At 41.9% G+C, this 23,969-nt stretch overlaps 1 protein-coding gene and 2 pseudogenes across 1 annotated transcript in view; 1 reads left to right on the top strand and 2 right to left on the bottom strand.

Annotated features, from left to right (window-relative positions):
• Positions 1–23,969, bottom strand: part of LOC135057963 (uncharacterized) — a 74,800-nt gene that overhangs the window by 6,237 nt on the left and 44,594 nt on the right. Inside the window, exons 3-6 of the mRNA XM_063963652.1 lie at positions 23,090–23,398; positions 11,281–11,532; positions 10,043–10,156; positions 7,059–7,184 (exon numbers count right to left, since the gene is read on the bottom strand). Of these exons, the coding sequence (XP_063819722.1) occupies positions 7,059–7,184; positions 10,043–10,156; positions 11,281–11,532; positions 23,090–23,398 (801 nt within the window). The remainder of the gene's footprint in view (positions 1–7,058; positions 7,185–10,042; positions 10,157–11,280; positions 11,533–23,089; positions 23,399–23,969) is intronic.
• Positions 3,993–4,111, bottom strand: LOC134889600 (5S ribosomal RNA; annotated as a pseudogene).
• LOC134894713 (5S ribosomal RNA) lies at positions 5,881–5,999 on the top strand (annotated as a pseudogene).

The raw sequence follows: 23,969 nt of genomic DNA, 5'->3' as shown, positions 1-23,969 counted from the left end.
CACAGCTACCTGAACATAGGAAGCCGCTAACTTAACTATATATATATATATATATATATATATATATATACATACATACATACATACACAAATAGTACATGTGTGTATGCAACAACAGAAAATTATATTTAAAATAAAGAGCTGCAGACTCTCTTCAAACAGCAGCAGCCAGGTCATCTTAATCATAGCAAATCTCAACACAATCTAATATTTAGGTACACTATATTCAGAACCACGGTTATCTGTTCCGAACACAAGCTGCTAAGTTCTGAGTTGTTGACTCACAAGAGACAAGCCTGAAGTTAAGGGGTTTAAGTAGATAAAAGTATGTATAAGGAACAAAGCTAAAGTCAAGAGGTTGAAGAAAGTTATACTAGTAAGGATCTAAGGGGTCTATATACTAAGCCTAGAAGAGAGAGAAAGTACCAATCAATCAACTTTTGTCATTTTTTTAGCCTGTAACATGAGAGTTAGGAACTGATTGGTACTTTGGGTGCTATTCAGAGTTGGTCACAGATTGTGCTCTCGCATCAGAATCTGTGACCATATACTATATGAATGTTTTTGTTATAATTTTCGAGGGTCACAGTACTCCTCATTACGATTGAATGGTGACCTCTATAGAAATCAGTCACCAATTTCTCAGCTGTTGATGATCTGCTTTCTTTTTGGTTATGTTGGAGGCCACACAGAATGTGTGGTGCCGCCCCACGGTGCAATTGCAAATCAATTGCGATCACATGAAACAGAGGTTGACCCATGTCTACGCAGCCTGGCTGTATAGGCAAGGGTCCCGCTGCCATGTTTCCTATCACCGGAAATGCAGTCAATGTCATAGGCATGCCCCGGAAATGGCCATGACAGACATGCACTTCCCGATCTCGCCTCAATGCCGTGTTGCCGCCCCCCAGACGATCGTCACCATTAAACTGGCAAAGGTACAAAGTGGAATTTGGTGAACAGGCAAACAAACCATGATTCTTTGAAGTACAGAAAAATGCAAATCCAAACTCTACTTGTGCAAACTTAGGGGGAGATTCAAATGTTTGAAAAGTCAGTTGGGAGCCTGTTTTTTCCTATCTAATAGACAGGGAAAAACAGGCACCCAACCGACTTTTCAAACATTTGAATCTCCCCCTTAGAATTGATGGTGTTATAAAGGCTGCACACAGGTCCGCTTTCTTAGGGCCCATACTGCCATTGTCTGGGGCAATGGAGTGATTATTTTCTCTACCGCACATGCATCTAACTCGCACCTTGCACGCAGTACTAATTCAGATGCAAGCTCTCAGCATTCATGGGAGGTAGATGGCTTTTGAGATGCACAGAGAGGCTGCGACTTATGGGAGAATTATGGTAGTGTCACAGGCATGTCACTTAAAGTACCTGCATACAGTACACAGGTGCTTAATCACTCAAACTGGAAGCCATCCTCTGACAGATACTGTATACAAATACTGCATACTCTACAGATAATCATGGTGTTGGTGCAAGGTTTCATGATGAGACCAATGATGGCAACTAAAGACGCAACATGCTGTATTTGTGTGTTTCAAGACACTCAGAGTGGGTGTCTCAGTCCTTGCACTTCCAGAAGCATGGCGGTACACCAGGGAATGGATGGTGTTGTAGCGACTTTAGTATAAAGTCTCAGACACGACTGCGGCAAAAGACGCACATACAGCCTCTATAGAATCTCAGAATCTTATAGGCCCTAAAGATATGAAGGATCTCGTTCATAAATAAACGAGATACCATTCATACCTTTGAGTGTGGAGGCACCAGCGATGAACGATGTGCGGCCTCGTGCTCGTTCATCGCTGGTGCCCCATCAGCTGTGCATGCAGGCCAATATGGACGATCTCGTCCATATTTGCCTGCACTTCTATGGAGACAGGGCCCCATGACTGACCCCCCCCCCCCCCCCCCCCCCGCTGCCGGGTCAGCCGTATCCGCCGTCGGGCAGCTCGACAAGTGTGTAGGTCCCTTAAGTCCTTATTGAGTTGGTGTTTAACAAAAGTGCAGAGTCTGCAATGTCAGTATTGTTAATGCATTGCTTTTTGTCCGTAGCTGGTATTGCAGCATATTCTCATACATAAAAGGTTCTCAAGTGCTACACAAGGGTTCCGATAAGGTTTTCCCAGATGAAATATACAAAGCCGCTATTGCCAGCTCCTGGTGGTGTTGGGGAGATTTATTTGCATTCAGTATTTGCAGAAAGTCTTGGGTGCTACCTGATCTCAGATTACAGCTTCCTAGGGCATTGTTACCAAGATAGAGTAACTTTAATGTGGAAGCTGGGATAAGCCAAGAAAGCTCTCAACAGAAACAGCAAGAATGGGAAGAAATAGAAAGCCATAAAACAACAGTGTCCTTTCTCAATGCAGAAATGTTAGGCAGGCTATTTATATCACGTTTGATACAGTGGAGTAAGGAAAAGCAACCTGATATGGAAGTAAGTAATTATTCTTGGTCAGGATAATAAGACAGGGCAAACAATAGGACCAGTGCCTACTACATTAGTTATGAAGTACCTGTCCCTCAGTTTTGCTATTATAACATATTTAACCATGAAGCATCGATCTTTAGGGATAATTCAGAGTTGATTGCAGGAGCAAATTTGTTAGCAGTTGGGCAAAACCTGGGGGGGGGGGTGTATATATATATATATAATCGTGCAGAGAGAGTTAGATTTGGGTGGTTTATTTTGATTCCGTGTAGGGTAAATACAGGCTTCTTTATTTTCACACTGCAATTTAGATTTCAGTTTGAACACACCCAGATCTGTCTGCACGTTATATCTGCCTTCCCTGCAGTGGTTTTGCCCATCTGCCTACAAATTTGCTGCTGCAATCAACTCTGAATTACCCCCCATGTGCACTCAGGTGGGGGGGGGGGGGGGGGCAGATATAAGATGTGCAGAGAGAGTTACATTTGGGTGGGGTGTGTTTAAACTGAAATCTAAATTGCAGTGTAAAAATAAAGCAGCCAGTATTTACCCTGCACGGAATCAAAATAACCCACCCACATCTAACTCTCTGCAAATGTTATATCTGCCTGCAGTGCACATGGTTTTGCCCAAGTGCTAACAAATTTGCTGCTGCGATCAACTCTGAATTATCCCCTTTGTTTCTATTTCAGCTAAAATAAAAGTTTACTATTAACTATATTGGACAATAATATATATTTTGAGTAGTGCTGACTTAGTTATGTTTGCTTTAGTTATGACACCCGGGGCCTATTTCAAAGGTGTACGCTAAGCTGATGTTTATGCAATCAAGCACTTATCGTCAAACTGCGCAAGTGCTCCAATCGCATTGCACATGGGTAAAGTGGTGTTGCGATTCTGTTCGCAGTGAGGATTTCTTTGCAGAGTGATTGACAGGAAGTGACTTTTTGGAGGTGGTAATGGAAGTGGTGTCAAAAATGCAGGCAGGTTATTGCGGTGCTTGGGGCATTTATCTGACTTACAATGGAAGAGAAAAGAAGGCTCTTGTGTGGGCGCACTCTTGTACATGTAAAGTTGATTAGATAATGTGAATTTAAGAAATATTTAAAACATAACATTAAACCATGATCACCCATCCAAAAGATCCATGAAACAAATTAAAAAGTTACAAAAAATGATAAAATGTTCTGGTCTCTTTATTTCAAAGAGTGTTCGGAAAGGTTGTAGACACTGTATTGTCATACCCCTATTTCCCCTGACCAGTACAGAGTTTCTGTATTATTGGGACCGGGGGTGGTCAAACAGGATAATGTAGAGAAGTCCAATTCTCATCACTTGGATTAAGTGGTAATAAATGGTCACCAAGGTGTGAATTCGATACCTGAGTGGTAAACAGATACCCTATTTTCAGACAAAATTGAAGGCATTAAACTGCAATCAAGGAATGAAATGGCTAAACACAATAGTAAAGAAATGCTGGTTAGAATTAGTGGTGATACTGCTGTTTGTATCTCTTGTCACATGAAGAAGGAAAATAATTCCTGCTCTACAACACCAGGTATTCCCAGGTAGTCTCCTCTCCTGATACTGACCCGGCCCAACGCTGTTTAGCTTCCAAGATCGAACGAGATTGGGCGCTGACAGCATGGTATGGTAGTAGAGATTTATGTGGCCTGTACACCAATGAGAGTGCACCTATATATGAAATTATATAGTATGGAATAATAAAAGAGGATAGAAAAAAATGAATAAGTAAAGTAAGTGGAAATGTGTGGATCTACTTTCCACGTTAGACGCGGTTCAACAGTTCCCACGAACATGGTTCCGTGAATCGTGGATGAGAGTCCACGAAATAGGTGGACAGAGTGACAAGTTAATTTCCTCAATGGATGGACTAATGTGGCAGGCTTAATTGTTTATATGAAGACAGCCTGACTAAAACAAGTAAATATATCACACCGAGACAAAAAAGTCCTATTGATATAAGGAATAACTCCCTGGCGTCCTACCCTTTAATTTGGGTGGGACTAGAAATATAATTTGTCTCGCAGACAACAATAATTGCTTCAATAGAAAGATAGAACAGCCTGGCTGTAACAGAGGAATGTTTCACACAGAGACTTAAGGTACTATAGATATTAAGAAAAATTCCCTGGCGTCCTGCCCTTTTATTTAGGTGGGACTGGAACTATAATCTATCTCCCAGAAGACAATATTTTTCAGAAAAAGGTATATTATCATACATGCTTACATAATCCAGGATTCTAGCCCGTATCAGAGAAAAACCTTTTACAGTAAAATTTGCACTGCAATATAGTAGGTACAGGTATAGTTAAGGATTCCTCTAAATAAAGTGTTGCTATCTGTGGAGGGTACCACTAGATAGATGGGGCTTACGAATCTTCCACCTCTAGAAAGCCGGGTAGGTAGGTCAGGTTGCACAGCCGGGTAGGTAGGTCAGATTCACGTCAGTGCAAATTTTACTGTAAAAGGTTTTTTTCTGATACGGGCTAGAATCCTGGACCTCATTTGAGTCTTTATACCACCTATATATATATTTATTTCACTATCATCTCTGGATAATTCTGGTATCAGATTAATTACTGACATGTTAGCCTATTTTCAATACAGGCATTTTTTCTTTATCTTTTTTCTGTATCTATAATGGGACAATATTTTGTCCTACACATTATATTCTGACAGTTATATCCTCTTACTGTGCAATTAATATACAGGCTTAGTATCATTGCTTACCACAAGATTCTACATTCATGCTTGGTGATTTATGCATATTGTGAAAATTCCATTCACAGGTTTATTCTTGCCACCTTAAACCACATTATGTAAGCATGTATGATAATATACCTTTTTCTGAAAAATATTGTCTTCTGGGAGATAGATTATAGTTCCAGTCCTACCTAAATAAAAGGGCAGGACGCCAGGGAATTTTTCTTAATATCTATAGGACCTCTGTGTGAAACATTCCTCTGTTACAGCCAGGCTGTTCTATCTTTCTATTGAAGCAATTATTGTTGTCTGTGAGACAAATTATATTTCTAGTCCCACCCAAATTAAAGGGTAGGACGCCAGGGAGTTTTTCCTTATATCAATAGGACTTTTTTGTCTCGGTGTGATATATTTCCTTGTTTTAGTCAGGCTGTCTTCATATAAACAATTAAGCCTGCCACATTAGTCCATCCATTGAGGAAATTAACTTGTCACTCTGTCCACCTATTTCGTGGACTCTCATCCACGATTCACGGAGCACGGTACCACGTTTGTGGGAACTGTTGAACAGCGTCTAACGTGGAAAGCAGATCCACACATTTCTACTTACTTTACTTATCATTTTTTTCTATCCTCTTTTATTATTCCATACTATATAATTTCATATATAGGTGCACTCTCATTGGTGTACAGGCCACATAAATCTCTACTACCATACCACACTGTCAGCGTCCAATCTCATTCGATCTTGGAAGCTAAACAGCGTTGGGTCGGGTCAGTATCAGGAGAGGAGACTACCTGGGAATACCTGGTGTTGTAGAGCAGGAATTATTTTCCTTCATGTGACAAGAGATACCAACAGCAGTATCACCACTAATTCTATCCAGCATTTCTCTACTATTGTGTTTAGCCATTTCATTCGTTGATTGCAGTTTAATGCCTTCAATTTTGTCTGAAAATAGGGTATCTGTTTACCACTCAGGTATCAAATTCACAACTTGGTGACCATTTATTACCACTTAATCCAAGTGATGAGAATTGGACTTCTCTACATTATCCTGTTTGACCACCCCCGGTCCCAATAATACAGAAACTCTGTACTGGTCAGGGAAAATAGGGGTATGACAATACAGTGTCTACAACCTTTCCGAACACTCTTTGAAATAAAGAGACCAGAATATTTTATAATTTTTTGTAACTTTTTAATTTGTTTCATGGATCTTTTGGATGGGTGATCATGGTTTAATGTTATCATTAAAAGTTATGTTTTAAATATTTCTTAAATTCACACTATCTAATCAACTTTACTTGTACAAGAGTGCGCCCACACAAGAGCCTTCTTTTCTCTTCCATTGTAAGTCTGTGTGCTTTCTGGCTCTGGGCGCACCACCAACTAGGACAGTATATAATAGGAGAAAATTGTAAATATATTGTAAATATATTTTTCTCCCCCCCCCCCACTAACAAGGGTAACTTATTGTCTAATTTTGGTTCCTTTTTTGTATGTATATCATTACATCGTATACTACCTGTGCCCGATCGCCCTGTGTCTTGTGGCATTTATCTGACGTCAGATGCAATCTTGTACTCAGAGAAACATGGTGCTAGCATCACTCCTGCCGCAACTAGTCTGCGTAGCCATAAACCTACTCGAGCCGTCAGTTTAACCCATTGTTGCATCTATACTATGAATGTGTTTGCAGTTGTGAATGGGTTTGTGATCACTCTGTTGGGCGGCTCTTTTCATTTCTGGGCGGCAGCTTAACTTGCTAACATTAGCTTTTTCTGTAGCCTAGAAAGCTGTGATTACTTTAGCGTATAACTCTGAATTAGGCCCCATGTTCTATTTACTCTATTTTCCTTTCAATATTGCCTGTTGTACCTTGATTTTCATGAGGGTTTTCCACACTGACTACCCTCAGGATAACGTTTTCCCTCAACCGCTGAAAGCCTTGGTAAACACTGTTCCTCCAAGGGAAGGTGCTGAATTCACTCTCCTCAGCTGACCCTGCAAGCAAAAGATAGCATTGTTCAAAACCGCTGCACAGGATTTCCAACCACAACAATGTGCAGTGGGAATTGGGTCAGGATGAAACAAATTGCATCAGGCATTGCATTACAATTGCATTACTTCAATATTTAAAGAAATGTAAGTCAGGATAACAGAGAACTATATTTTATACATTCATATTTCATATCCAACATCATTTTAGGATTATGTTATCCTTTAAAGCAGGGATGGGGAACCTTAGGTCCACCAGCTGCTGTTGTACTACACATCCCAACATGCCCTGCAACAGTTTTAGCATGGCCAAATAGCAAAACTGTAGCAAGGCATGCTGGTATGTGTCGTTCAACAACAGCTGGAAGGCAGAAGGTTCCTAATCCTTGCTTTTAAAGCAGGGCTGGCCAAACCGGTCCTCGAGATCTACCAACAGTTCATGTTTTCTAGGCCTCCTAGAGATCTGTAGAATTGTCAGTAAGGAATGAATGCAGCACATCTTAATTAGTAATGACTACACCTGAGTACTAGCTAGGTGGTCTGGAAAATGTGAACTGTTGGTAGATCTCGAGGACTGGTTTGTCCAGCCCTGCTTTAAACCAACCAATAAGAAACTCTTAAGCGGACTGTCTTTTTTTAACCACATATATAGTATGCAGTTATGGTCACTGTACTGTTGCCGGTATACTGTACAGTTTAACAGCTTGCCAGTTGGCATGCCAACCTACAGGGACTATTACCACTCATGAGTGTCCACCACACCCATAGAGTGGGAATAGAACCTGTTGCGAGCGTATTGAGGCTGCAAGGGGTTTTATTTGCCCCCTTCCCCTCCGGCCATCTAACAATCGGGATCCCAGCGTCTCTATGGTGACCGCTGTTCACCCAAACTCAACCCACATATATCAATGCGTATTTCTTTGATTAATTTGTACTTTCCAGAACCATCTTTCTTTTTAAAGAACCAAATACAGATGTGTCCGCAGGTCAGTACACTGTGCACCTGGCACACTCTTTGCGGCAACCCACTCACTATTGCCGTGGCTAGCAGTAAAGCTGAGGAAGACCACATCTGTAGATGCTGAGTCCTTATTGTTTGCATTTTGTCATAAAATGTAACTGACCTGATAATTGATGGACCGAAGAAGAGACCACCAACAAAGATATATATTAACACTACTGTATATACTCTTTCAGGCAGGTTCTTTGTGCATCTATGCAATCTACTAATATTTTACAGCATGTGCTTTTTTTCTACACTTGTTTAATTGGCTTACCTTTTTATACACTTATTTAAATGCCTAATCTGTAAAGTACCATCATGTGTGAATCTCTAATCTACTATATAAAAGCGAAAATTTGTCCTTCTGTTAGACACACCTAAGGGGTGGGACAGCAGCACAGAGTAATTCAGGAGACAGCATAACTCCCGACTGCCTGGACCAATTTACAACAAACTTGGTACATATATGACTTACAAGCTGAGAACAAACACTGTGGAGGTAAGACACCCCTAGCACCCCTAGGGGTGAGGCAGCAGGACAGAGTTCTTCAGCAGACAGCATAATTCTGGAATGCCAGGAGCAATTTACACTAAACTTGCTACACATATGACTTACACTCTGTGAACAAACACTGTGGGGGTAACATACCACTAGCGCCCCTAGGGGTGGGCCAGCAGCACGGACTATATCAGGACATGCATGGTATGTCAGTGATGACAGGGCTGCATGTGACAGGGCCAGTGACATGATGTGAGGAGAGGAATGCAGGTAGCACAAACCCACACAGTGAGAGTTATATAGTGGAAGTAGCACGGTCCCCCAGCAGCACAGAGTATATCAGTAGATACATAACGTGCTATATAAGAAACAGTAGAAAAATTGATAATTTCACAGGGGCACTGACATGATGTGAGGAGGGGAATGGAGGCAGCAGGAAGCCACAGACTGAGAGTTATATAGTAGGAAGAGCAGGGTCCCTTGGGGGGACCAAAAAGGGGTCCGGCCCCTACACAAAGTGCGTCAGGGAAGCAAGATATGCCTATATACTAGATCTCCAACCAACGTAAATTAACAAACAACTATCATTGTAATTTACCATCCCCGTCCTGTAGCAAAGCACAGGTATTCAACTATCTACAATGTTACTTATACTGTGTGTTTAATATTTACATTTATTTTTGTAAACAGACCGTCTTAAAATCCCGGGCAACGCCGGGTACTCCAGCTAGTAAAATATAAACCCTACATACAAATTAAAGATGCACAAGTCATGATTTCTTTCAGGTTTCAGAAGATTAGTTCGTAGCAAGCTTTGGATTTAAGCCCCAAACACACTAGACAAGAAAGTTAAAGATATCGCTCAGAAGGGCCATTCTAAGCGATATCTTTTACTGTCTCGTCTAGTGTGTACACTCAGTATCGTTAACGACCCGCTATCCCATGCATCGTTAACGACCCCCTCCCTCATCTGAACAGTCCAGCCAAGGGAGGACTCGTTAACAATGGCCATGCTGCAGTACGGCCGTCACTCCCTTCACGCCAGCATTGGCAAGTGTGTATGCACTTGCCGATGCAGGCACCCAACCGAGGTCCCTGCCGCAGCCAATATCGTCGGGTACACTCATCAGCTAGTGTGTACCTGGCTTCAACCTCCTAAATCTTTTGATGATTATAGTGCACAAAATAAAATAAAAAAAATGAATATAAAGATATTTCTGCTTACATTTAATGTGAACATTAGGACACTTACTTGGTACAGGATATTGTATACTGACAATTTGTAAATTATGGAATTTGTGAATATTTAATACAAATGAAAACTAAGCTAAACAGTATTTCTATTCAGTTTACTGTACTTACGTATGGGCCTCCTATTTATGCCACGCAGAGCCAGGAAACAAAACAATGCTAGAACTGCAACCAGTGGCAAAATAATGAAATAAGAGACCTTGGTTTCTTCCTCACTATGCGATCCTGTAAACAAAAGTTATTCAACAATTATTTACATTTTTTTTACAAATAACCCATAGGTTTGGTGTCATATTCACAGCATATACTATATTATATACATACATCCACAGATTCTAACAAAGCCAGACATTATCCTACCTTCATAGCATATACTATATTAAAAGCATACTACTGCAGAGCCTAACAAAGCCAGACGTTATCCTACCTCTATAGCCTATATTATATGTATACTACAGCAGCTTCTAACAAAGCGAGATATTATCCTACCTTCATAGCATATATTATATGTATTCTACGGCAGCTTCTAACAAAGCCAGACATTCTCCTATAGCATATACTATATTATATGTATACTACAGCAGCTTCTAACAAAGCCAGATATCTACCTTCATAGCATATATTATATGTAAACTACGGCAGCTTCTAACAAAGCCAGACATTCTCCTATAGCATATACTATATTATATGTATACTACAGCAGCTTCTAACAAAGCCAGACATTCCTTTAGCTCCCAACATGCTTAATTTTACATTTTCTGACTTTTCAGGCACTGCCACCAACTGGCCAGAGTTGATACCTTTCCACCCAAACATGTTCCTAATCAACAGACCATGCCTTTAACTTGCTATTACAGTATGTGTTCTTTTTAATTTGAGAAAATAAATCAGGAGTTTTTTTGGGAATACATTATATAGCTTTATGACAGGTATAAAATAGTTAAAAAACAAGATATATTGATAAATAGCCGCCATTAAAAATTAAACCTAAATAAAAGTCATTCTTTCATATGTAATATACAAATCTAACAGAGGTCATATAGACTGCAATGTTCTTTTCCTCTCTCAACCTGAGCAGTGTGAACCGGTCCAGTTTCCAATCTGTGCATGCACGTTGGTGGCCAAATTGACCAGAACCAGCAATTTGGTATTTGAATTGACTCATCATTTATTCATTTGATAACTTTGAGTCTATACACTTGGTTGTAGGCCAAATTGCTAATACTTTAAATTGAATATCAGTGTATGGGTAGTAGCATAATATTTGCGGTGCTCATTTAACTTTGTGCAATGTTACTAATACAGTATTATTTATAGTCACACGATGTGCAGAAAACTATTGAACCAACCTTCGCTTTGTGGGAGGCATGTAATCTTCTCTTCCTCATCAAACACAGAACAGCATATCTGTAATTTACTGTTGTAATTTGTTCTTTTCAGAGAACTGAACAGCTTAAATCCTTTATTTAATTTATTTGTTTCATTTTTGCCTGGAAAAATCGTACTATTACTGTCCTTCCAAGTGACCAGTAATTCTTTATGGCTCTCCACCTCACATGTTAATTCATCATTCCTGAAGGAGATCTCTGGGTCACAAACTCCTGAGTTTCAAAAAGAAGGTATTAACTTATAAACACTGAATACGCTGTGCAAGAACAACACATTCAGAAAATTCTGTTATGCGGTAGATGTGTTTATTTTCATTGCCCTTACACAACAAAAATTCAGCAAAGATCATTAGGGGCTTAATTTTCTTTTTGACAGTCCCTTCAATATACATACAGTATGAAGAATACTCCCTTTCAGAGAGCGAAAAGGACCTGGGAATTAGCCGGGTCAACCCATATCCTTTATATGTGTGAAAGGGTCAACCCATGTCAAAACTGTAGGGTCTGTCAGCATTATTCCTGGGTCTGACCCAGGTTGCCTGGTGTCTGAAAAGTGCAGCACAGCTTTTTCAAACACCACTAATGCACGTTGACCTCCATGGCACTGTTATTTGTTGTCCACCTGATGCAACTGTAAGGCAGGTTACCTGCAATTGTACTGGCATGCAGTGTATGAGATGTAGGACTTTACAGCACTTGACTCCTCTCACTACCTCTGCACCAGGGACTCTGCTATCATCTACATCTAGCCTGCCTCCACCACCTCTTTGCAGTTTCTCCCAGTATCTTCACTTAACAGCTGTGCTGCTAGACTCAGACAATTAACCTGGGTTCAGTTTAAAAGGGGTCGACCTGGGTCCAACCTAGTGTGCGAAAGGGGGTAAGAGCTGTTACCTGAGTCCAATGCGTGTTCAAAAAACCAGGGTCCAAGCCCCGGCTGCTGTCTGAAAATGGTATAATATTTACAACTGTGAGCTGGTGAAATCTTTCTGGTGCTACACTACCGGTGAAAAATGTAAGTCTGAACGTTCTCTGAAATTGGCATAGAAAAAAATCAATAATTAGAAATCTAAAAAGTAATCTGATAGATGTGAAATCTGCTCACAGTCATGCCATTGTTTCTACAGTGGAAGTGAAATATTGTTCAGAAGGTCTTCCCAAAAGTGTTGCAGAAGTTCTCACAAATATATTGCACTTGTAGGTGGATTTGTTTTCACCCTTCTGTCCAGTTCACCCCAAAATAGCTTGATGTGGTTTAAGTCTGGAAACTGTGCAGGCTATTCCATGAATTGAAACCTACCATCTTGTTCCTTTCCACAAAGTTAAGTTTGACATTGTCTAAAAGTATGTTTTGGGTCATTATCTTGTAGGATGAACCCTAGGCATAAATCAGAGGGTATTGCATGGTGCTTCAGAATGCTTTGGTAACTATGTTCAGGGTGGCAGTCACACTGATCTACAGTAGTTATTAACCCATCATGCTTTCTCTTCCGTGTTTGGAAGTTACAGATGTGTCCTCATACGCTGTTGCTCCAAAAAGGCCCCTCTTGGTATGCCAGTTCCTAGGCAACTCAGCTGCGCTGATCATCTTTCTTGCTCAATATGTGTATTAATAAAACAATTGAGAACTACAAAACTATTTTGCTAACTCGTACTGATCTATTTGATATGCAACATTTGAATTTCTGTGTGTGACTGACCTTTAATATGTGTAAGAAGGGCTTCTGATGCAAGCAGACGTGGCTTTTCCTCATGCCAATTGTGCTTCAACTTCACCAGTGTTTAGAAATAATTTCTGTGCAGTTAAAGTTGCATTCCAGCATCTCTAGCACACTGTGAGTTATGTTTTGTTGCGTTTAAGATGCAAAATGTAAAGAAAAATATGGTACACTACACCTATCAGAGTGCCTCAATCATTCTGGGTGTCTCGCACCATATGGCATATAGGCGTTAGGTTTATGAGGACACATCTTTGGTTTCACAGGGTTTTATTTACTATGCAGGTCGCTGCCTTCCTGTGTGTTTAAGCACTACATTTGAAAAAGCAATACTTTGAATAGCAAAACATTGAGTATAATTAAATAAATCCCACACACTGAGGAGCCATCTTTTTTGTCTATTCAATGGCTGGTAAAAGTCCTGTGTACGGAACCAACTATTAAAAATTTTGATTAATCAATCCATAGGAACTTCTTTCATTATTTATTTTCCAATTTATTTTCTAATTTATTTTCTTTCAAATTTATTTAATTAACTATCTTGACTTGTAATGTACATGTCCTTGTGTTATGTTTTGGAAATAATTTTTTAATTAAGATTTTTCAAATCAACAAGAACCTGAAAATAATAAATACCTGGAAGAAAAACATGCAATAAAAATAATGGAGGTAAGTATAGATTCCACAGTCAATACAACATAAAGAACACAAAACAATACTCCCCTATTCAGGTAGCATTATTCCCATTATTTAGACATGAACAGTACAGGGGTGGTTTCCCATATCAATATGTCAATCCAAATAGAATATTCTCTCAATGGGGTAGATACAAAACGATAAAAAAAATTCACATATATTGTGAGATCGGCCAAATAGTCTTGATTAGGTAAATATACAGCTTATATCTCCATATCAGTACAGTTCCATCTGACTCTGGATTTGACTGTTCGGAACACTTCTTAGCCACGATAGGTGGTGATTGCTGGTAATCGGGATATAGAAGTTATTATCTGTGGGTTTGATATAGATTATGGTTGCTATATATAGACAAGTCTAAGAATGTGACGCTTTATTGGCTTATCACATAAGTTAGAATTATATTAAGATCATTATGTTTGAAATAATTGCAGAAGTTTTCTAAATCGTTCCTGCTTCCCTTCCATATGAACATGATATCAATATATCCACCTTTTGATGTTATCCATATATGGGTTATTATGCCAAACATGTTGTTCCTCCCAATCCCCCATAAACCGTGGCAACCATAGAAACACAGGAAAACGGAATGGGTTTGCCCTTTCTGTCTAGTATTATTAAATGCTATTTGTTGTTGGCAAAAGGTAAAATAAACAAATAGATGGCCACCCCTGATGAGCATCTAAAAAATATTTGTGGTATAAAGTTTTAAATTTTGTTTTTATGCTTGCAGCCTATATGTTAACCAATGGCATTTCTGAGACTCATGGAGAGCATCACCTTGAAAAAGACCTCAGGTCGAACCGCGTCGGTGCGGTGCTTGCAGGCGACATCCAGGGACAATTTAGGAATATCCATCTCTGCACCTCTTGGTAAGACTGTTCCCAGGATTCATAACATCAGTACCAGGGGTGCATGTAGTGATATACTTTTTTACATCGAGAATTCCTATATTTCTGAACTGGATACCTGCGTTTGACTTTTATGTTATGTTGGAATAAAGCGTTTAAAGTTTTATCCATACATCCCTGTGATGGTTCATATTTGGATGGGACCCCAAAATTCACCTTGATATGCGGGCAACAAAGTCATAAGAAGTAAGAATTTATGTGAGCATCCATTTAAAAGATACTTTTATAAGAATTGTCGTCTCATTTTTATGTAAGAAACAAAGTGACGACTTTTGTCTGAACTTGAGCACGAAGGGATTCCCCTTATTTTATACATCAGGAATCACCATCCCATAAAAATATTGGAATAAGGGATACAAGCTGTATACTTACCTAATCGAGACTATTTGTTCAAGCTCACACTATATGTGTTTTTTATATTTTTGTATCTAATCCATTGAGAGAATATTCTATTTGGATTGAAGCATTGATATGGGAAACCACCCCTGTACTGTTCATGTCTGAAGAATGGGAATAATGCTACCTGAATTGGGGAGTATTGTTTTGTGTTCTTTATATTGTATTTACTGTGGAATCTATACTTACCTGCATTATATACTCATCAGTGGAGCGCAGAAACACCCTTTTCTTCTTTTCAGCTATTCATACCACATTGTCAAGTTTTATAGCACTTGACTGTCTATCTCAGCTGCTCCTTTTCTGCGCAATAAGGGTACACCATTCTTTTTCCATGTAATAAAAATAACATAGTCACCCAATAGATCCCACTAGTAGGTGAGATTGTGCAACAAAATAACAATTATTGCATTAATACCATATCATATTAACATGTAATTTGGCAAGCTCTCTCGGTAGGGCCACACTGCTGACATTTATAGGTAGTAGCAAAGACCAGAATGTTACACAGTAATGATTTTTGTTCCACCTGATTAGAAGCATTAAGAGGAAAAACGAAATATGAGGCTTGGAAAAGGGGAGTGGGGACATCAAATAAGGTATCCAACTGAGGAAAACACACAAGGCGGACCTCCTTAATCAGAAGTCTCCAAGTTGGAATGTAGTACAAATTGAGTTTTGCCCAAGAGGGAACAAATGAAGCAATATTTCTGTACTGCTTTCCCTGCACTTGTACATAAATCTTTTGTGATTCTCGGTAGCATTAACAAGAGCTGTCCAGGCCTGTAAGCAAAGAACCACAAACACCATCCAGTATCTGGTAATAGTATAGACCTCATGTCATGGGAGGGACAGCAAACCCCAGTTACATAAATGACTGTCCACACATCTTCCCAAAATTTACACTAAAATATGTCTCAATTCCAACACTACCAATCAGTCTGCGTACAATAGTCCAGACAGTAGAAATATGTCTCATAAAATGAGCTACTCTAAGATGGGATGGTATCAGGATCCTGGTGCTTGGGATGCCAGCAGTCAAAATACCAACAGCGGGATCCCAGCACCTGTTTGGTAATTAAACTCTCCCTAACACTCTATTCTTGCAGCCTAACCCTCTCCAGTGTTGACTAGCTAATCCCACCTCCCCGAAACCTAACCCTCCCTCCCCTGCAGCCTAACACTCCCCAGGGGTGCCTAACCCTAACATTCCCTCACCACACCCTAACCCACCCCCACGGCTTACCAGTGCGGAGTCCCAGCAGACTTCATTCATGATTCCGGTATTTAGGATCCCGACATTTCAATGCATGTCTGGATGCTGGCATTCTGAGCAGTGTCTCGGGGGCCCTACACACCTGGCGTTTGGCCGCCGAGGTGCCCAACAGCCGTTACAGTCTGCGGGGGGGGGAGGTGACGAGAGGAGTGACGTTTCTTCACTCCACTTGGCTCCATAGCAGTGCATGCTAATATGGACGAGATTCTCCATATTGGCTTGCATATTTAAACGAGCCGGCACCAACGATGAATGAACTCGTGGCTGCACGTCGTTCATTGTTGGTGCATACACACTGAAAGATATAAACGATATCTTGTTCATTAATGAACGTGATCGTTCATATCTTTCTAAGTGTGTAGGGCCTATAAGACAATTGTGACAAGTAAGGAGGGTGTGCAAGTGCCTGAAATCTGTTAATTCAGAAGGTGCCAAAGAGGCTTCCAAGGTAGTCCTGTAGATGAGCTAGCTGGCAGGCATGTCATTAAACCCTGAGAAGAGCCAGGGCCCCCTACAGTTTTAGATTTGCAAAGAGTACTCGGCTTGTCACTTGCTCTTTCCGTTCTACACCATTGATGATGTGCCTATGGAAAACCATAGATTGCAAAGTAGATAGGAGAGTGCTGCAGCAGCTTTATTTCCATTATTTCTGCCTTGGGGTACACTGGGATTCCACAGGGAATATATCAGGGTGTAGAGTTGGATCTTGATCCAAGGCACCAACAGGCTAAAGCTTGGACTGTTCACAGGATGCATTGCACTGCCTCCTCTATAACCCCAACTCCAGGCACTGGAGCTCAGTTTGTAAGTTGGTGCCTGCAGTGCAGGTCATTAACAGGTGGGGCTGTGCTAGGCAGCCCTGAAAAGAGCTTTTTAAGAAGACTTCAAGGGCCACAGCTCTATTTATGTCAGTCTAACATTCTGTGCTGCGGCTCCATCACCTCCCCAGCAGCGCTGCGTACTCCTGCGGCTTGGTTCCCGGGTACTTGCAGCGGAGGCGCACCGGACTTCAGGCACACACCGCTGGTGCTTTCCTGGATCGTGTGGCTGCACATAAGGGAGGAGGTAAGAGGGTCCTGCCGGTTAATCCTGGGACCACGCCGCTGGCGTGGACACTACTGCACAAGGACCCCACTATATCCATCAGGACGAGGGAGTACAGGTTGGATTTCTAAAATCCATTTGATATAGGCTCCACAGTACCCGGTGGTGAGGACCAGCATAGGGGATAAGGCGCTGACCTGTAGCCCCTCCCCCAGCTCTGGGTGCCACCTACTGCTGGTGTTCCCGCCCTATAGCTGCATTTCACTCTGCCTCACTCCCTGAGATTTTGGCGCTATCTTCACTACTAGCTGGGCTGATCTCCGGGACTGCAGGGCTCTGTCTCCTCAGTCCCGGAGATGTTCTCAGTGTTAGTTAAGAACAAGCGTACTGCTATCTGAATATTTGGTACAAGAATTCTGTAATATACATCCAGTATCTACTATGCATTGTTATATCTATACTCATACATAGTTATATGTAAATTACTAGTCCAGTGCAATTTTATTGTTTATATGTAATAACGTCTGCATTGTACATGTGACTGAGTGTGCCTGTAGCTGTTGTGTGCGATTCCATTCTCCTGTATCACATATTGCTATCACTATATTTTGTACCCTGAGGGGCTAAGTGTGTCAGGGTCCCATATATATATATATATATATAGTGTTGTACAGAATATACAATTTGGTATTTTTACTGTGTTTCAGTAACCTCATACCGCTTAAATCCTCTGTTTTGTGTCCTGTGTTTACTGTCACATAACAGGGATATTTTGCAGATATTGTGTTTGGCTGTCTATATTGTACCGTTACTGTGGCCAATCAGGACCCACCATAGGCAGCGTTCTCAAGTATGCTGAGTACACTTGTGACACATCTTGCGCCCCCTGTGGGACCTGTGCCGTTGCAGCCACATTTTGTCCCTGTAGTTAATCCGCCCTGAGCGGATACTCTATCTACCAAATTACAACAATTAAATCAATCCTTGGTTAGACAAAAGTCTTTCCCACGCCCCTCTGGGGCCAAGAGGTCATCTAAAAGGGCCATTTCTTCCTCACAATTAACTAATATTTCGAATAATTCTTCTGATGAGGATGGGCAATATACTGATCCATCAGACACTGATACAGTTGCTTCTGATGAGGAATCTAAAACCCAGGTTGATGTTCCTCACCTAGCGGAGGCTATTAAGCTGATTCTCCCACAATCCAAAAATATACTGGTAGGTTAATTGGCTCCCAACTAAATTAACCCTTGTGTGAATGTGTCTGTGTGTACATGCGATAGGGAATATAGATTGTAAGCTCCACTGGGGCAGGGACTGATGTGAATGGACAAAATATTCTCTGTAAAGCACTACGGAATATGTGTGCACTATATAAATAACTGGTAATAATAATAACAACTCTACAAATAGATGAGGAGATGGAGCCTACTACTGTGTCTAAGAAACCTGATAAGTTCAAACGTCAGAAGGTTGCTAAGGTAGTCTTACCACTAATTGACATACGTCAGGAAATAAATTCTCCCTGTCTAAAAAGATGCTAGCTCGTTATCCTATCCCTGCGGAGTTGAATAACAAGTGGAAACTCCACCGCCGGTCGACTCATGTCTCCCGTCTTATGGTGTCATCTACTCTGCCTGTCACCACTGTCACCTCACTGAAGGAACCGACAGATAAGCGTGTGGAGGGATGCCTGAAGTCTATTTACTCTCTTACCGGTGCTGTACATAGATCCACTATTGCAGCCTCCTGGGCTGCGAGAGGAATTGAAGCATGGGTTCAGGCAATTGAGGATGAGCTGCCTCAGGATTTTTCTGACATTGCCAGACAATATCTGTCTTATATTACCACAGCCTCCCTCTATATTAAGGAGGCGGCCTCTGATGCAGGTGTAATGGCGGCCAAGATATCTACTATGTCTGTCCTGGCTTGTCGAATTCTGTGGTTGAGGTCCTGGAAGGTGGACCTGGACTCCAAAAACACCGTGGAGGTGCTCCCTTTTAAGGGAGACATCCTATTTGGGAAAGATCTGAACAAGATTGTAACTGGCTTGGCTACTGCCAAGACTGCGTGTCTCCCAAATACTAATCCTTCTGCTCCGAAGTCTCTAACCACCTTTCGATCTCCAGGGAAAGCAAAGTGTCAGGCGTATCTGCGACAGGCTCGTCCTTCCAAAACCACTAAACCCAAATCTAAACAATCCTAGGCCGCCTGTCAGTCTGCTTCCAAACAAGACAAGCCTGCCGCATGACGGGGGGTGGGCCTCCCCCTGGCAGACCTCAGGGTGGGCGGCCAACTTCTGCAGTTCGCCCAGGCCTGGTTAAAGATCACTTTGGATGCCTAGGTGCGGGAAGTTGTCTCTCACTAGTACGCAATCTCTTTCAAGAGACGTCCCCCTCGCCAATTTTGCACAACGGTTATCCCTGCGAATCCGTTAAAAGCGCAAGCTCTACGCTTTGTTGTACAATCCCTCCTGGATACAGGAGTGGTAGTGCCGGTACCTCTGTCTCAGGCAGGGGATACTATTCAACCCTGTTTCTAGTTCTGAAACCAAATGGGTCCTTCCGGCCTATACTCAACCTCAAATCATTGAACAAGTTTGTGAGAGTATCCAAATTCCTTATGGAAACTCTTCTCTATAGTGCTGGCCATGGAACCCGAAGACTATATGGTATCCCAGGACATACAGGATGCTTACCTGCACATACCTATTGCCTGTTCGCATCAGCAATATCTGCGGTTTGCTATTGGCAACCTACATTATCAATTCCAGGCACTGCCCTTTGGATTGGCCATGGCCCCTCGGATCTTCACCAAAGTCATGGCTGTGATGACGGCTCTTCTCCGCCGTCAGGTAATCAGGATCCTGCCGTATCTGGATGACTTGCTGATCCTGGTGAACTCCCAAGAGGTTCTCCTCAGTCATCCGGAACTGACGGTCCAATTCCTTCAAGCCCACGGGTGGCTCATCAACTGGAAAAAGTCCTCGCTGGTCCCTGCTTGGGGCACAGTGCACGCACACAACCAACAATTGTTTTTGTCTCCAGAGAAAGTCCTGAAACTTCAGGACAGGATCAGATATTTCCTCTCTCGCCCAAGAGTGTCGATACACTCAGCGATGCAAGTACTAGGCCTCATGGTGTCGGCTTTTGACATGGTAGAGTATGCTCAAATTCACTCCCGTCCTCTGCAGAAGTTAATCCTTTCCAAGTGGGAAGGCCTACCTAATCAGATCAAGTCTCAAATGATCTCCTTGACTCCAGAGGTTCGTCTGTCACTAAGCTGGTGGCTACAAGACCAACAGTTGAGCAGGGGCTGTCCCTTCTGAATCTCTAACTGTTGTCGTCCTGACAACGGATGCCAATCTGCGGGTTTGGGGCGCGGTTTTGGAGCAACACTCTCTCCAGGGTTGGTGGACCAGGGAGGAGTCTCTCCTCCCGATAAACATTCTGGAATTGCGGGCAGAGTTCAATGCATTGACACTGGTCCTGTTCAGGTACAATCAGACAACACCACTACGGTGGTGTACATAAATCATCAAGGCGGCACTGGAAGCCACATGGCAGTGCTGGAAGTATCAAAAATCTTCCGTTGGGTGGAACGCCATCTGCCAGCAATATCGGCAGTGTTTATCTCCGGAGTCCTCAACTAGGAAGCGGATTTCCTCAGTCGTCAGGACGTTCACACCCAAGAGTGGAGTCTTCGTCCGGAAGTCTATCAACTCCTAGTGGACAAGTGGGGCCAACCAGATATAGAACTGATGGCGTCTCGACACAATCACAAGTTCCGGTCTTCGGATCAAGGACAAGGGATCCTCAAGCAGCGTTCGTGAATGCACTGGCAATTCCATGGAACTTTTGGCTGCCTTACGTGTTTCATCCAGTGTCACTCCTGTCCAGGATACTGCGGAAGTTTAAGCAAGAAAGAGGACTACTACTTCTAGTCGCTCCAGCGTGGCCCAGATGGCATTGATTCTCAGACCTGCATGGTCTATCGATAGAGCGTCCTCTTCTGCTTCCTCAGCGCCCAGACCTCCTCATTCAGGGCCCTTGTGTCCATCCGTACCTGGCCAGACTGGCTTTGACGGCGTGGCTCTTGAAGCTTCAGTTCTGAGGGCCAAGGGATTCTCTGGCAATGTTGAAGGCCCGCAAACCAACTTCTGCATGGATTTATTACAGGGTCTTGAACTCTTACTTCACATGGTGTGCTGCTAAGAATTTTGATTCCTATTCGTTTAGAACTTCTAGGCTTTTGGCTTTTCTGCAACAAGGCCTAGATTTAGGCCTTCGTCTGGCGCCTCTCAAGGTTCATATATCTGCCTTGTCGGTGTGGTTTCAGAGGAAAATTGTGTCTATTCCTGACGTTCATACCTTCACCCAGGATGTTCTATGTATTCAGCCTTCCTATGTCCCTCCTGTGGCTCCATGGGATTTGTCTGTTGTCTTAAGTGCCCTACAAGAGTCTCCATTTGAACCTCTCGAGTCTGTGGATTTTAAATGTCTTACACTTAAGGTCGTGTTTTTACTGGCTATTGCCTCTGCTAGGAGGGAGTCGGACTTAGGCGCTTTGTCCTGTCATCCACCCTTTCTGATTTTTCACCAGGACTGGGCAATTCTTCGAACTCGCCCTGTTATCTATCTAAGATGGTATCATCTTTTCATCTTAACCAAGAGATTGTGGTTCCGGCCTTTATCTCTTCTGGTTTGTCCTCCAAAGAGCGGAATTTGGATGTGGTACGGGCTCTCCATATTTACGTAGAGAGGACTGCCTACCTCAGGAGGTCAAATTCCCTTTTTGTACTTTTTGGTTTTCACAAACGTGGCTGACCTGCGAATAAGCAAACTTTGGCCAGGTGGATTAGAATGGTGATTAGATTGGTCTTCCAGCTCCTGCTGTTATTAAAGCCCATTCTACTCGGTCTGTTGGACCTTCTTGGGCGGCCCGCCGAGGCGCGTCCGCTGAACAATTGTGCAAGGCGGCTACATTGTCCTCAGTGAACACGTTCATCTGGTTCTATTCCTTTGATACTTCCGTCTCCCAGGATGCTTGATTTGGACACTGGGTTCTTGTGCCCGCTATGGTGCATCCCCTTCCATGAGGAACTGCTTTAGGACATCCCCGATGTATTCCCTGTGGAATCCCAGTGTACCCCTCTGCAGAAAAGGAGATTTATGGTAGACTTACCATGGTTAAATGTCTTTCTGTGATGTGCACTGAATTCCACAGGGCGCCCACCCTGACACACTTAGCTTCTTTGGGTTTGTATGGCATTAGCCGCTAGTCCCTTCTCCTGTCGTGAGAATGTGGTTCTATGTGACTAGCATCTACCGTCTCTATTACCTGCTACTGTATTGGACTGGTTAACAAAACTGAACTCCAATGCCTGGAAGCGGTGTTATAGAGGAGGCGATGCAATGCATCCTGGGAACAGTCAAAGCTTTAGCCTGTTGGTGCCTCGGCTCAAGATCCAACTCTACACCTCGATGTATTCCCTGTGGAATCCAGTGTACCTCGCAGAAAGAGATTTAACCTTGGTAAGTCTACCATAAATCTCCTTATTTAGATTAATTGTGCCATTTACCATAAAGGGAAGCTTCTTCCAAGAGTTCGTTTTAGTTTTAAAGTATATACTACAGATTATTTTGTGTGTAACTTGTATCTATGCTGGGTACACTGTGTAAATATAATAATAAACTATAAATATAACATACTTATTATCCACTTACCAGAAACCTTTATGTTAATAGGTATTTTAATATATCCATTCCATGCTGTAAACCAAAGAAGATATTTTACTTTACTGGAAAATTTGATATTATGAATTGTAATTTTCAATTGCAGCTTGTCTTCAGACATCACAATAGAAATATCCTTTGAGAAATTCCCTTTCAGAAGTGAAATGTTCACTATAGGTTTCTCATCTTGTAGCAGCTTGGCATCATAATCTTGGTGAGTCATGTTACATGTGACTTGCATGTCATCCCCGCACTTAATGTTTTGGTTGTCTTCGCTGTTATTGCACTGAGCACCAAACACTAATGTAAAAATAAAGATTTTTTTTAGTTCCATATTATAATGAAAGAAGACTGGGTGTAAATGAGAACCTTAAAATTAGAATATTTGAAGATATATAGGCTGTAGCTATAGTAGGATACTGTATGATGATTTTTAAATATATAAAGTTGAGAGAATGTGACATTGAAGTGAACCAATGGAGACCGAGTGGTAGCTGGGGCAACAAAGTCCAAAGCCTAATCGAGGGCTAGTCATGGCAGGTTAGTGTAGAGATGAGGAGAAAAGTATGCCCAGTGAGGAGGAAAACACAGCCAGGTCTAGGGTGCTGAGGTATTTTGGTGAAAGTAGACTAGGCAAGGAGGTGACAGGGGAAGGGAGAGAAGATGAAAGACAGAGAGGGAAGGTGGAGCTGGTGACGGCAGTAATATTTCAGCAACTGGAAAAGATGAGATGAAGAGGTATATTTAAAGTAGCTGTTTTACATTTTGTCAGTTTATCTCTGGGATGGCACCCTGCTGATTTTCTAAAGCCCATACTACCAGACACCCACCAAGCATCCAGACTTTAGAATATAAAGGGACATTAAAGCAC

This window comes from Pseudophryne corroboree, chromosome 3, assembly GCF_028390025.1.
Source record: "Pseudophryne corroboree isolate aPseCor3 chromosome 3, aPseCor3.hap2, whole genome shotgun sequence".
NCBI classification, from domain to species: Eukaryota; Metazoa; Chordata; class Amphibia; order Anura; family Myobatrachidae; genus Pseudophryne; species Pseudophryne corroboree.
Note: the sequence above shows the minus strand (reverse complement) of the source record. Positions and strands in the feature narration are given on the sequence as shown.